We start from the raw sequence: 12554 nt of genomic DNA on the forward strand, positions 1-12554 counted from the left end.
AGAAGGGTTGAAGGGGATGGGGTGGGTGCAGGTTTTCAATTTGCCGTTGGGGTGCTCCATCTGGCTGCCTCGTGGAGGGCAGCACAGACGGGGAGACCGGGGACAGTTTAAGTCACCCAAGCAGAAGGTGACGAGCCAGGTGGGCTTCAGCACGTTGTGAAGACCAACAGAAGAAATAAAACCACTGAGCACCCACTGTGTGTGGCGCCGGATGGTCAGGACATAGCTCTGGGCTGGGGGAGGGGAGGGGGCCCAAGGGAGCTGGTAGAGGGGATGGCCAGGGTGGCAGCCTGCACTGGGCTGGGGGGCAGGGCAGAGACGGAAGCCACCGGCCTGGAGGAGGGAGAGCTGAGGGTGGGGTGCTGGGAGGCCAGATTTCAGAGGGAACTGCAGGAGTCTGGGTCTAACAGCCCTAGGTCCTCAGGGACCCTGGCAAGAGTGGCTTCCAGGGCCTGCTGCTGGGGGACAGGTGGGGCAGATGGCAGGAGCGAGAGGCAGAGGGCAGGGGCAGCGTGGCCAGCTCGGTCCACAGGCCCGGGAGTGAAGGATGCCAGAGAGAAATAGGGCCGGAGGGAGGAGGTGGGGCCGGTCCCCAAGGGAGGGCTTGGCAGCTGGGAGAGGAGGGCCTGGGGTCTGTTTCTGCCTGCCGAGTATGAGGAGGGACTTGGCGGAGAAGGAGAAAGTTTGGGACAAGCTGCAGGGCCGTGGGGCTGGACCCCGGTTTGCGGCAGGGGAGGACAGGGAGAAAGAACAGGCGGCTGTGCTCCTCAGGGTCCCGTCACGGTGGTTCTGGCTTAGGATGCTTTGGGCTGCAAGTTAGGCCTCCACTGAAGCCCCGTGATGGGGGGGGGGGGGGGGGGACCCAGGACCAGCCCTTGGTGACCCAGGCAGGCAGCATCCCTCATTTCACAGGGCACAGAGCAGGTTCCAGAAGAGTCATCTGCCTACAGTCACGTGTTAATTAATTCGACAAATATTTATTGAGCGCCTACTGTGTGCCAGGCGCTGGGGACAGCTGAGAACCAAACAAAGGCAGGCACCTGCCCTCCTGAAGCTTGCATTCTAACCCGTGGACACAGGCAGTGAACAGACCAGTGAATTACACATCTTGTCGGAAGGAGAAGGGTGCCGTGGTGGGAGAGTACAGAGGAGTAAAACGGACTGGGAGTCAGGGCTGTCATTTTAAATGGGAGGGAGGGAGAGCTCAGGATAGGCCTCACTGAGGAGCTAGCAGGGGAGGCAGTATGTGCAAAGGCCCTGGGGTGGGAGTGAGCCTAAATGTTTAAGGTAGAGGGAGGTGGCTGGGGTGGGTGCCGGATGCGGGGAGGAGAAAGAGAAAGTGAAGTTGGGGAGGTAAGGCACGTGGGAGGGGTTCTGAGATCGCAAAGGACCCTGTAAGGCTTTGGCTTTTCCTCTATATTGAAAGGAAACTTCTAGAAGGTTTGGGGGCAGTGAAGAGGGAGACCAGAGGGAGTGAGGATGGGGACCACGCCAAGGCAGTGGGTGGATTCTGAATGTGTCTGGACACCACGGCCCATGGCTCTCCTTATGGGTTTGGAGGGGGCAGTGAGGGAACGAGGTGGCCAGGGTGCCCCCAGTGCGGGCCTGAGTGACTGGTAGAGGGGAGCCTCGAATACAGTGTGGAGGGCTCAGGTAGGCAGTTTTGCGCTGGCAGGGAGTTCTGGGGTGGGGAGCTGGGGGACACAGACATCTAGGGATGGGCAGTGAATAGAGAGCACAGGTGACCTGGAGTCCAGCCCATCTTTCGCTCCAGAGGCCCAGTCCTGTCCCCACCCCGTGCTGGGCCCTGGGCCTCCCAGCTCCCACCTTCCACACCTGCAGGCCCCTGAGGAGGGGGCCAGGCTGAGGGGCCCCCGTCGCCCTGTCTTACTGATGCAGGCCGGGTGGGGAGGACTGGCTGCCTGAGCGGGGGACTCTGTCGTGTGGTGCCCGGACACGCGCGGCGTCTGGGGAGGGCACGGGTGGGGGTTCACTCCTGACTCCAGCAGATGGCCAGGTCGGGGCGACAGAGGAAGCACACGGGTCGGGGCCACTCCCTGGACGGCTGGGCTGCCAGGAGCTGTGCCCCAGTGAGGAGGGGGCTGCTAGCCTTCAGGCTCGTGGGCAGGGGTTCTCGAGGTGGGATCCTCAAGCCCTTAAAGTCAGGGAGGTGGCAATGGCCAGCTGGCCTGAGGAACAAGGGACAAGCCCTCCGGGGCGTTGGCAGGAGCTGAGGATGGGTCAGCTGCTTCCATTTGGGGTGTAGGAAGTATCACCAGGACCCTTCAGCCACCAAAGAGGTGTCCAGGCCTTGGGCGGGGGTCCTCAGGGTCCTGCCATGGGCCTTGCTGTTCCCGTGTTTGAGATGGGGGAGTGAGACAGAGGGGCGCTCCTGGTGGGCGGGCAGGGGGCTGTCAGGGTCCACGACTCAGGACAAATCCCCGTGGACCCAGGGGGGCCGAGGTGGCTGGTGGGCAGTCAGCACGTGACCAGCCGGTCACACACCCAGCCGTCCAGGTAGCTGCCACAGAAGGCGTCGTTCCAGTGCCCGGAGGCCCGCATCATGACGCAGTCCTCCCCTTGGCCCCCGTTGTTGGGCTCCCCCGGCTGCCAGTTGCTGTAGCACAGGGCTTCAGGTCATTGGGGTCGGGGATGGGAACGGGGCCCTCTGCCCTCAGCCCAGACACATCCCTGTGAGTCTGGGCCCTGCCCGTCATCCTTGGCCATCTCCCTCAGTTGCCATCCGGAAGCTCCCCCAAGTCCAGGCCTGGGGCCCCCTCCTCTCCATTGGCCCCTCCTCACCTGTAGTCCAGGGGGTTCTGGTCCATCCAGACAAACTCCCCTTCTATGTTCAGGTCCCGAAGGCCAATCCAGGAGCCTTTCTTGTTGGCGTGGCGGGTCAGGAAGTCCTGGGGAGCAGGACAGGGCTGGAGGACTGGGGAGACGTGTCTGGGTCCCCCCGCCACACGACGAGTTGGGCTGGGGACCCCCTCCTCCCCCTCCCCCACAGCACCGGCGGCACCCTCTGCGGAGCCCGGCCCACCTGCTCCTCCTGGCTGTGGATGCTGACCAGCCGCCCGTGCAGCTTGCTGCAGGCGAACCGCGCCTGGATCCACCGCTTGGGGCCCTCCCCGAAGTAGTAGCACTTCTTTTGGAAATGGACCCAGTCGTCGGGGCACGTGTTACACGTGGTGCCTGGGGTGGAGGAGAGGCTCAGGGGGACAGCGGAGGAGGGCACCATGGCGGACACTGTGGTGGGAACCGTGGTGGGCACTGTGATGGGAACCGTGGCGGGAACCGTGGTGGGAACCGTGGCGGGAACCGTGGTGGGAACCGTGGCAGGCACTGTGGTGGGAACCGTGGTGGGCACTGTGGTGGGAACCGTGGTAGGAACCGTGGTGGGAACCGTGGCAGGCACTGTGGTGGGAACTGTGGCGGGAACCGTGGTGGGAACCGTGGCAGGCACTGTGGTGGGAACCATGGCGGGAACCGTGGTGGGCACAATGGGCAGAGTGGGTGGCAGCATCTTTCTTGGAGTCGCTCCTGGCCTCCGGGCTGAAAGCAGACCCACCCCAGAGCCTAGCAGAGTCTCGCAGTTTGCCTTCTTCCCTGGAGCTCTGATGCCGACGTGCTAGACCGGCTGCACCGCAGGAGCAGCTCAGCCGCCAACATCATGGCCACGACCTCCACCCTTGTCAGGAACACCTTTGTCACCAACATCATCCCCCAGACACCCATGATCACCAGCAACATCTCTCACCACCACCAACACCGCCTTTAGGGGCCCCACACCAGCCACGTCTGAATCACCAGTGCCGGTGGTCATGCTGAGGCTGAGACCACCAGCATTACTCTGCCGGTGTCCTGTCCTCACCAGCTGCTCCAATAACAGCCCTGGCCACCATCGCTGCCAGCACCCCCAAAACCAGCGCCCTTGGCCACTGTCTTGGAAATGGAGATGATTTTCTTGTTGGAGCCCATGGGGAGGACTGGAGGGCTGGAGCGTGGTCTGTCTCCTCTTACCCCGACCCCAAGAAACCTGTCAGGCGCTGTCGCCACCCTAGCATTCCCGGGTGGGAGTTTAAACGCACTGTTACTGGATCCACTCACTCGTGATTCGCTGCAGATTTTCTTAGAGTGAATGTGGACCGAGGGCTCCCTGGCTTTGGGGGAATTGTTCTAAGGGGCCTGGAGTCCACGGCAGCTTGAGGACCCCCTGGGGAAAACAGAGCTGGAGGTGCTGCTCACACGTGAACTGGGGAACCAGCGCGTGGCCCTCTGGGGGTGAAAACAGGAAGAGAATCTCTCTGGGTCCTTCAAGGGAACTTCAGGGAGGGTGACCTGCCCACGTGTCACGTGGTCATTGAGAGACAGCCCCCAGAGCTGGGCTGAGACCCCAGGCCATGGGACTAGACTTGGTGAGGGGTGGGGTGCACTCAGGGACCGAGCAGGAATTAGGAGGGGCCCCATCACAGTGAGCGAGGCTCAGATCCCTCTTCCCACCCTCCCCAGAAGGACCACTGTGGGGTTTCTTCCTGGGATTCCCACAGCCACCCCACGTCCCAGGGGACAGCTCTCCACACCCAGCACTTCCTCTTCTCCCCAGTTGGGGCAGCTGGGGCTCCACAGAGGGCAAAGATCAAATATCCAGGGTGGGCTGGGGTGGGGGGGACCTCAGAGCAGTGACAGCCGGGTCCCTACCCCAGGATAAAGGCACAGGGATCGAATCTGCTCTTTCTGCAGCCTGCTGGGGCCGCCCCCACGCCCCCCATAACTGCCAGCATCCCCTCCATCACTGCCACCCCTAGGGAAGACGCCACGGTCCCTGCTGTCCCCATCGCTGCAGAGGTGACTCCCCTCCGGCCCCCTGGCTGGATCAGGCAAGCTTCCCCCAGGGCTGTGGCTGAGGGCACCCTAATGATGACCGTCTGCTAAGCCGAACTGGGCAGAAGAGAGAGAGTGAAGAGAACCCAGAGATGGTAAATGTGGGGCAACTTTTACCTGGAGGAGGGAAAAACGGTGGGACCCCCCCAAATCGGTGGAGGGAGCAGCTGGACTCAGAAAGGGCATTCTCGTGGGGCCCCCATCACCCCTGCCACACACATAAATACACACCCATCCACGTTGTCACACATACACCTCTACTGTGTGTTTGAACATACAGTGCCCACACCTGTGCAGTCACACGCGCACACCCACACAGCCGTGGGCCCAGACGCTCACACTCACCGTTGGACACGCGTAGCTCTATCCACAGCTTCGCCACTTCCTCCTGGAGCCTGTCCAGTGCGTGCAAGGCTGCGCGTCTCTCATTCAAGCCTGGCGTGGGTAGGGGTTGGAAGGGGGCTGTGGTCAAGAGACCCACTTGCGAGCCCCCTTCCTTGCCCCTCCCCTCCTCTCCCCAGGCTCACCCTGGGACTGGAGGTCGCTCAGGTCCTCGCGAAGTCCGTTCAGGTTCCGGGAGAGCTCCGAGTCTGATGAGAGCGGGTATGGGGGCAGGAGCGGTGTCAGGGATGTTGTCTGTGGGCCGAACGTCCCCGAGCTTGGTCCCCAGCTTCACCGCCCACCATGGCCCCAGGACCCTGCCCCCAACCCTGATCTCTCACCCTGAGATTTCATTCTGTTCTGCTCATCTTGGATTTTCTCCATGCTCTGCGACATCTTGGCAGCTGGTTGGGGGGTGGTGCTCAGTGGCAAGCACGTCATCAGAACCACACCCCCATTACCCCCCACCGGCCCCTCGGCCTCTGACCCTGGGTCTTTGGGGTCACCTGCTCGTTTCCCAAGTCACAGGTGGCCTAGAGCACTTGATCCACGTGTTATCCAGGTTCCCCCTGACCCCTCCTCTCAGGCCCCAAGCTGAGGCTGCTCACCCTGGGATTCCTGGGCCACCTGCTCCCCCTTGTGTCTTTCCAAGTCCTTGGAAACCTGAGAGACTGGGGCGGCAGGAGGTAAGACGTGTTATCAGGACCCAGGAAGGCAGGTCCTTGGGTCGCCCCCACCAGCCCCAAGTGCAGGCCCCCCCACCGCCACCCCACCCAGTCACAACGGCCGCAGCTTTTGTTTTGAATTTGGGGGGGAAATGTACTCAGGAGAACTCAGGCGAGAATCGAATGAACTTCTCCCCCCCAGGATGGAATAGAAAAGTAGCAGGCTTTTACTAAAAGCTCCCTGGAGGGGTTCTAAGTGCCTCGCGGGGTCTCAGCTGGTTTCTGCCTCGTGACACTGAGCCGATGCCCACCTTGCAGGGGAGGAAGGCGAGGCAGGGAGCCGTTGGGGCAGCTTCTGTTGGGCACGTCTCAGAGCCCGCCCTCGCAAGAGTCGCGGGGTCTTCAGCCCCGGGGAGCGGGGAGCACAGGCTGACCCTCAGTTCCCAGGGGGGACCCTGGAGCCGTTTCTCCCACATCCCACAGCCATCAGGGGCAGAAGCAGGACAAGAGCCGGGTGCCCCCGAGCCCCCTCTCTCCCCCCTTGGCTCCTCCCTACCGTTCTGGGCCGCGGTCTTTTCCAGCTGTTTCAGCTTCTGCACAGTCTCCAAGTCTGGGGAGGAGGAGAGGAGAGGGGTGAGAAAGGATTTTTCGGGTGCCCCCCCCACCCCCACCCCACACGGTCACAACGGCCGCAGCTTTTGTTTTGAATTTGGGTGGCAGATGTACTCAGGAGAACTCAGGCAAGAATCGAATGAACTTCTTCCGCCCAGGATGGAATAGAAAAGTAACAGGCTTTTACTAAAAGCTCCCTGGAGGGGTTCTAAGTGCCTCGCGGGGTCTCAGCTGGTTTCTGCCTCGTGACACTGAGCCGATGCCCACCTTGCAGGGGAGGAAGGCGAGGCAGGGAGCCGTTGGGGCAGCTTCTGTTGGGCACGTCTCAGAGCCCGCCCTCGCAAGAGTCGCGGGGTCTTCAGCCCCGGGGAGCAGGGAGCACAGGCTGACCCTCAGTTCCCAGGGGGGACCCTGGAGCCGTTTCTCCCACATCCCACAGCCGTAAGGGGCAGAAGCGGGACAAGAGCTGGGTGCCCCAGCCCCGTCTCTCCCCGCTTGGCTCCTCCCTACCGTTCTGGGCCGCGGTCTTTTCCAGCTGTTTCAGCTTCTGCACAGTCTCCCAGTCTGGGGAGGAGGAGAGGAGAGGGGTGAGAAAGGATTTTTCGGGCATCCCCACCCACCCACACCCCATCTGCCAGTTAGGGATGGAGGGAGGCCTTGCATATACCATGTGGGAGACGCGGGGCGGGGCTCCTGGGGGTCAGGGGCACGGAGCTGCAGGGTCAAGGTGGGAGACACGATGGGAACACTGGGCTCTGGGGCTGTGTTGGGCTCCCCAGGACCTGGGAGCGGGGGGCTGGGAGGGAACACGGGAGGGAGGCCGCAGGGGACTGGGGGTGTCCTCACGCCACAGGAGAAGCAGGGTCAGCAGCCCGGCCCACATCGCGGTGGTCACCAGTCCCAGCAGTGCGAGCAGCGTCCCCCGCTGGCAGCACTGCCGCCGCCTCCCGGGAAACTTTGGGAACTCTACTGGGAGTAGGGGGAACACCGAGGGGCACAGGGTGAGGCTGGGCTCTGGCTCTGCCCGTCTCTGCATCGCCCAGAGCCCCAAAGTCCTGGGAGCCTGCCCAGAACCCACACTGAAGCAGAGGGTCTCAGTGGACCCCCAGCCTCCTCTGCACACCTTCCCCTCGCGCTGCCGTCTTTCATGTCCATCAGGCCCCCCCAGCCCCGACCTTTGTCTGTCCATCTCTGCATCTGTGCATCTCTGGGTGTGTCCCTCCACACATCCAGCCCAATGTCTCTGCTCCTTCTGCCCACACTCCAGCAGTCAGCAAGCCAAACTTGGGGCCAGGTCACTGTCCAGAGAGACAGGCCTGGGGCCAGGAGCTGAGACCTCCTCCTCCAGGGGCCACCTCCTCAGGTGAGGCGGCCGACCCCCACCCAGCTCTCACCTGAGACCCTTCTCCCTTTTATGGGTTCTCTTACGCCCCCACTAATGCTGGGCCCCAGCCTCACCTCCAGAAGGCCGCGTCTCCCCTCCCCTCCCACCCCCAGCCCTCGCCCTCACGCCCGTCCCCCACTCTGAGCCTCTCCCCCAAACACAGGACACCGGGGCTCAGTTCCTCCCCGTATCCAAGCTCTTCCCCAGATGTCAGGCCTCCCCCAGGCCTCACCCCAACTCCTGGGCCCCCCAAGGCCCTGCCTTGACACCCCACCGCGGGCCCCAGGCCGCCTCCCCTCACCCTGGCTATGAGGATCCATCGTGTTGAGTCCCACTTGGCCTCCGACTCTATCGGGCTCCCAGCACCCCAGCTGGAGCTGGTTTTTGTTGGGAGGGTGTTGAGTCAGAGAAGGGCGGTGCCCTGGCTTCCCTCTCCTGCCGGGCTCTGTGCCAGGAGGCCCGTTGGAGCTCACCTCCCCCCTGACGCTGGGCCTTTCCTAGAAATTCACTCTTCTTTCCAGATGGGGACCCAGGAGCCTTTCTCCTCTCCAGGGTGGAAGGTAGGAGGTCAGGGGGTCAGAGTTCTTGCTTTGGCCAGTGTCAGCTCCTGAGAGCCCTCTCACCTGAGTATGCATGTTCCTCCATGGCAGCCCTGCTTGGATTCTCCCAGTGACAGAGTGCTCACCACCTGTCAAGGCAGTCCACTTGACTGGCACAGTCACAGCTCTGGCTGGGATCTGGGATCTAATGAGGGTTAGGGTTAGACGTCAGGCTCTAGTTACTGGCACAGGCCAGCAGCGGGGACTTGAGGACCCCAGGGTCCCCCAGAGTCCACAACCGGGAGTCAGTGTTGCTCCTGCAGCTGGCATGGAGGGTCACAGGCCTTGAGACCAGAGGTGGGAACCCCAGAGCCCATCACGTGTGAGGTATACAGCAGGTGGTCCATAAATGTGCACCTGTGTGATCTTGGCAAGTGACTGAACCTCGAAATCAGTTTCCCTCACCCATAAAATGACAACATTCGTAATACCTACCCCGTAGGGTGGTTGTTGGCTCTATGTGAATGTGTAAAGTGCTTTGAACAAGGCCTGGCACATGGTGAGCACCAAAAGTAACCTCAGTTCTTGTCACTGTTGCTGCCTGTGTAACCTCAGTCCGGGACTCAACGTTTCTGAGCCTCCGTTTTCCCCTCTGTAGAAGGTGGGTGATGACGGTACCCAATTCATGAGACCGTGGTAGGATCAAATGAGATAATAATGTATTCCTGAGGCTTTGGGTGCGTGGCTGCACACAGAGGGTCTTCAGGTCCTCAACATTTATCAGGCATCTACTCTGTGCCAGGTCCTGCTGGGAAAAGCAGCGACTCTGTCACCCAGGCCTCAGCTTTCTCCTTTGCCAACGTGCCCAAGGTGTCTTTAAAGTCTCTTGGCTTGAAAGCACTGATGATGAGCCAAAGAGCTTGGGCTTTGGGGTCAGACAAGCCTGGGGGGTCATTGGCTTCCTCCTTGCGGTGTGACCATGGGCAAGTTGCTTCCCCTCTCTGAGCCTCAGGGAAGCAGAGATGTGGGCTGCCAGGCTCCAAGGAACAGCATCTCAGACTGAGTCTTGCACTATCCTGGAGGGAGCCAGAGGGGTCACCGTCCTGTGACAGGGGAGACAGCCGGACATGGCTGAGCCCAAGCCGGCCAGACTCAGAGCTGAGTCTTGGCTGCTCCCTAGATGAACAACTCAGCTTTCTCATTTGTAAATTGGGGGTAAGTGACAGCGCTGGCTCCACAGGACGCTCAGTCAACCTAAGGGTGGGATGCTGGGGGAACCGAGGGACTGAGAGTGTAATTTATCTACGTCACACAGGGGTGGACATGATCATGGTCACCCCCAGTGCACCCGCTAGGCTCAACTTTGCTCAGCCAAGCCGGTTGACTGGCTTTCACTTCCCCAAACCAGGTCCCTGCCTGCCTGGCGAGGCTGTCCACACCTGCCCCCTGCCCCCTGCCTTTCTCTCGCACAGACCTCTTCCTGGCCTCCCTCAAGACTCAGCCTGATGTCGTTCCCTCCAGGAAGCTTCGATGTCCAGTTTCCACCGCCGACCCGACACACACACACAGAGCCACACGTGTCCACACTCAGGCACACGCACACTGACACACCGTCGCACACTCACACGCACCATGTGCTCACACACGCTCACTCACATGAGTTTCGAGCGCGTCGTCCTCCTCCTAGTCTGTTGGGGCCGTTGGGCGACGCCGGCAGGGGCCACAGGCCGTGGTGACAGGTCTAACCTGGAGAGACAGTTTCTTCTGAAAGCAGACCCACCCACAGCTTCTATTTTCACAGACCTAATTATGGACTTGCCCATCCACGCATGGCCTCCTCAGATGCCCCCCACAGCCCGGTAAAGTCCCTGCTATTATTATCCCCACGTCTCAGGTGAGCAATTCGAGGTTCAGACACGCAAAGCCACCATCCCAGAGTGCTTTAGGACGGAAGTGGCCGAGTCAGGATGCGAAGCAAAGTGACTTTGCACTGAATCCTTATTCCACCATGGCAGGGAAGAGGGAGCGAGAGAGGAGAGAGGAAAGGAGGGAGGGAAGAAGAAAGAGAGAGAGAGAGAGAGGAAAAGAAGAGAGGAGGGAGGAAGAGAGGGAAGAAAGAGATCATGAGATGACATTGATCAGACATTGACGATTCGTTATATAGTTTAATTAAGTGGCACCGTGTGCTGGGCACAGCTCTTAGTGTCAGACGCATTGACACGCGTGATGTTCACAATCGCCCTGTGAGGTGGACGCTTTTGTTATCCATGCCGCCTTCTGGATAAAGAACGTGAAACGCAGAGGATGTTGAGTAACTTGCCCAAGGTCACACAGCTCATCCATGGCAGAGCCAGGCTTTCCACCCAGGCAGTGTGGGTCCTAACCACTGTGCCACTTCAACTTGCATTCACAGGAACTCCTTGACACTTCACACACTCTGCTTCTCCTCCCCTCAGACATGTCCCCTGATCCTTAACCCCCTCCCCGCTCTCAGCTGGGGGACGCCCATGCTGACCCCCACTCCTGGATGGGCCGCCTCCCCACCTCAGGCTTGGCACCCTGCCTCTCATGCCAGAAGAAGCCCACCTGTGCCCCCATGTCCCACCTCTCAACCAGGACTGACCTGGGCCAGCCACCGGCTGGGGAGGGGCCTGGCTGGAAGGTCCCCAGGACTTTGCACTCCAGGACAGAGGGGACTGTCTATCACACTGTGTCCCCAGCGTGGGGACAGGTAGCCATCAGTCCCCGTCTATTGAATGAATGACGCGGGTGGGCTGAGGCTGCTTGTTCTGGGCCCCCGAATATCTCTCTGAACCTCGATCTGGGCTAGTTGTGGGGGCTTGAACCCATTGCATGGTCTGGCAAGTGACAGAGGATGACCATTTTAAGCGAGGAATAGAGTTGTCAGGTGGGCATCAGAGAGGGGTCACTGGGGGCTGCTGAGCGGACAAAAGACAGCAGGAGGTCTGGGTGGGGTGGGGACCCTGGGGGGGCTGTCATGGGGGCCAAGGGGGAGTGGGGACACTGAGGGGGCTGTCACCTGGTCAGGGGGCCAGAAGAGGTGGCCTGGGGCAGCAGCGATGGGGATGGAGAGATGAGGTTGGTTTGAGAAGAGACGGGCTTTGGTGATGGGTGGGATGTGTGTGTGTGGGGGGGGGAGGGGTTACTCAGAAAATGCTGTGGAAAATGCCCGGGTGTCCCCCGGAGCGTCTAGGTGGACAGTGGGGCTGTCCTAGTGATGAGGACACAGGACAGGACTTGGGACAGAGGATGGGGCTGGATGGCATTTGGTGTTCTGAGTTTCTGAGCGTTCTAAGATCCAGGTGGCCCCACCCTCAGCCCCACTTGGGCCCACTGGCCCTGCAGGTCCTTCCAGGCTCCACGGCCGTGCGGTTCTCGGTCCCTGCCAAGACAAGAGGATGCTTTGGGGGTGAAATCTTGACCCCTGACTCTGCGGGCTGCCGGGACCCTGTGACGCGATGGCCTCCCCCACTCCTTGTGGTGTCAACCTACGTCTCTTGCTCAGTTTAGGGGAAAAACAGGAAACCGTGCGGATGTGGGCCTTGATCTGAAGGTGTCGGTTCTCCTTTCAGGTTTGGGATCCTTGAACCTCGGGCTGCACCGAGCGCATCGCCAGTCCCGAATCCCGACTCAGCAGGAGCGAGTCAGGGACCTCGCAACCACCATGAAGGATCCCCAGGCGGGATCCCACCGCCTCCCCAGCCCTGCCCTACTCGCCCCCAGCTCACCCCTAGCTCGCCCCTAACGATGTTCCATTTCGAAACCCCAACCTGCGCTCCGTGCGGCTCGTAGCCTCCTCCACCGCGCTCAACACAGCACCTCAGCACCTGGGACAGGGCCCCGCGTGCTGCAGACGTGAGGAAGGGACCTCGCGATCCTGACCCCAACCCGATCCGGCGCAGCCCCGGGCTCACCCCGCCTGTTTAACCTCTCCTGATGTGGCGAGAGGGAGAAGGGAAGGGGAAGTGTGTGTGTGTGTGGAAGACAGTAGGTGTGTCAAATCCAGGAGGGCTTCCAAGAGGAGGTGCCCCTAAAGCTGTTTCTCTTTCTCCACGCTGTTGACATTGG

General features: G+C 61.2%; 1 protein-coding gene across 9 annotated transcripts; it reads right to left on the reverse strand.

Moving 5' to 3' along the window:
• Positions 1–955: 955 nt before the first annotated feature.
• FCER2 (Fc epsilon receptor II) lies at positions 956–10252 on the reverse strand. Of its 9 annotated transcripts, none has more exons than XM_070491868.1 (12): positions 10122–10252; positions 8550–8670; positions 7389–7508; positions 7053–7106; positions 6487–6540; positions 5874–5936; positions 5607–5669; positions 5412–5474; positions 5230–5319; positions 3044–3195; positions 2803–2909; positions 956–2617 (listed from the first exon to the last, which is right to left on the reverse strand). In XM_070491868.1, the coding sequence occupies exons 2-12, from the start codon at positions 8569–8571 to the stop codon at positions 2479–2481; spliced, it is 927 nt and encodes a 308-aa protein (XP_070347969.1). In that variant the 5' UTR covers positions 8572–8670; positions 10122–10252; the 3' UTR covers positions 956–2478. The 9 variants fall into 9 exon arrangements, with proteins under 9 accessions (XP_070347969.1, XP_044609158.1, XP_044609161.1 ...); XM_044753223.2 differs by having other exon boundaries at positions 3044–3555; XM_044753226.2 differs by having other exon boundaries at positions 7389–7511.
• Between the last annotated feature and the right edge of the window lie 2302 nt (positions 10253–12554).

The sequence above is a fragment of the Equus asinus genome, chromosome 20 (assembly GCF_041296235.1).
Source record: "Equus asinus isolate D_3611 breed Donkey chromosome 20, EquAss-T2T_v2, whole genome shotgun sequence".
NCBI lineage: Eukaryota > Metazoa > Chordata > Mammalia > Perissodactyla > Equidae > Equus > Equus asinus.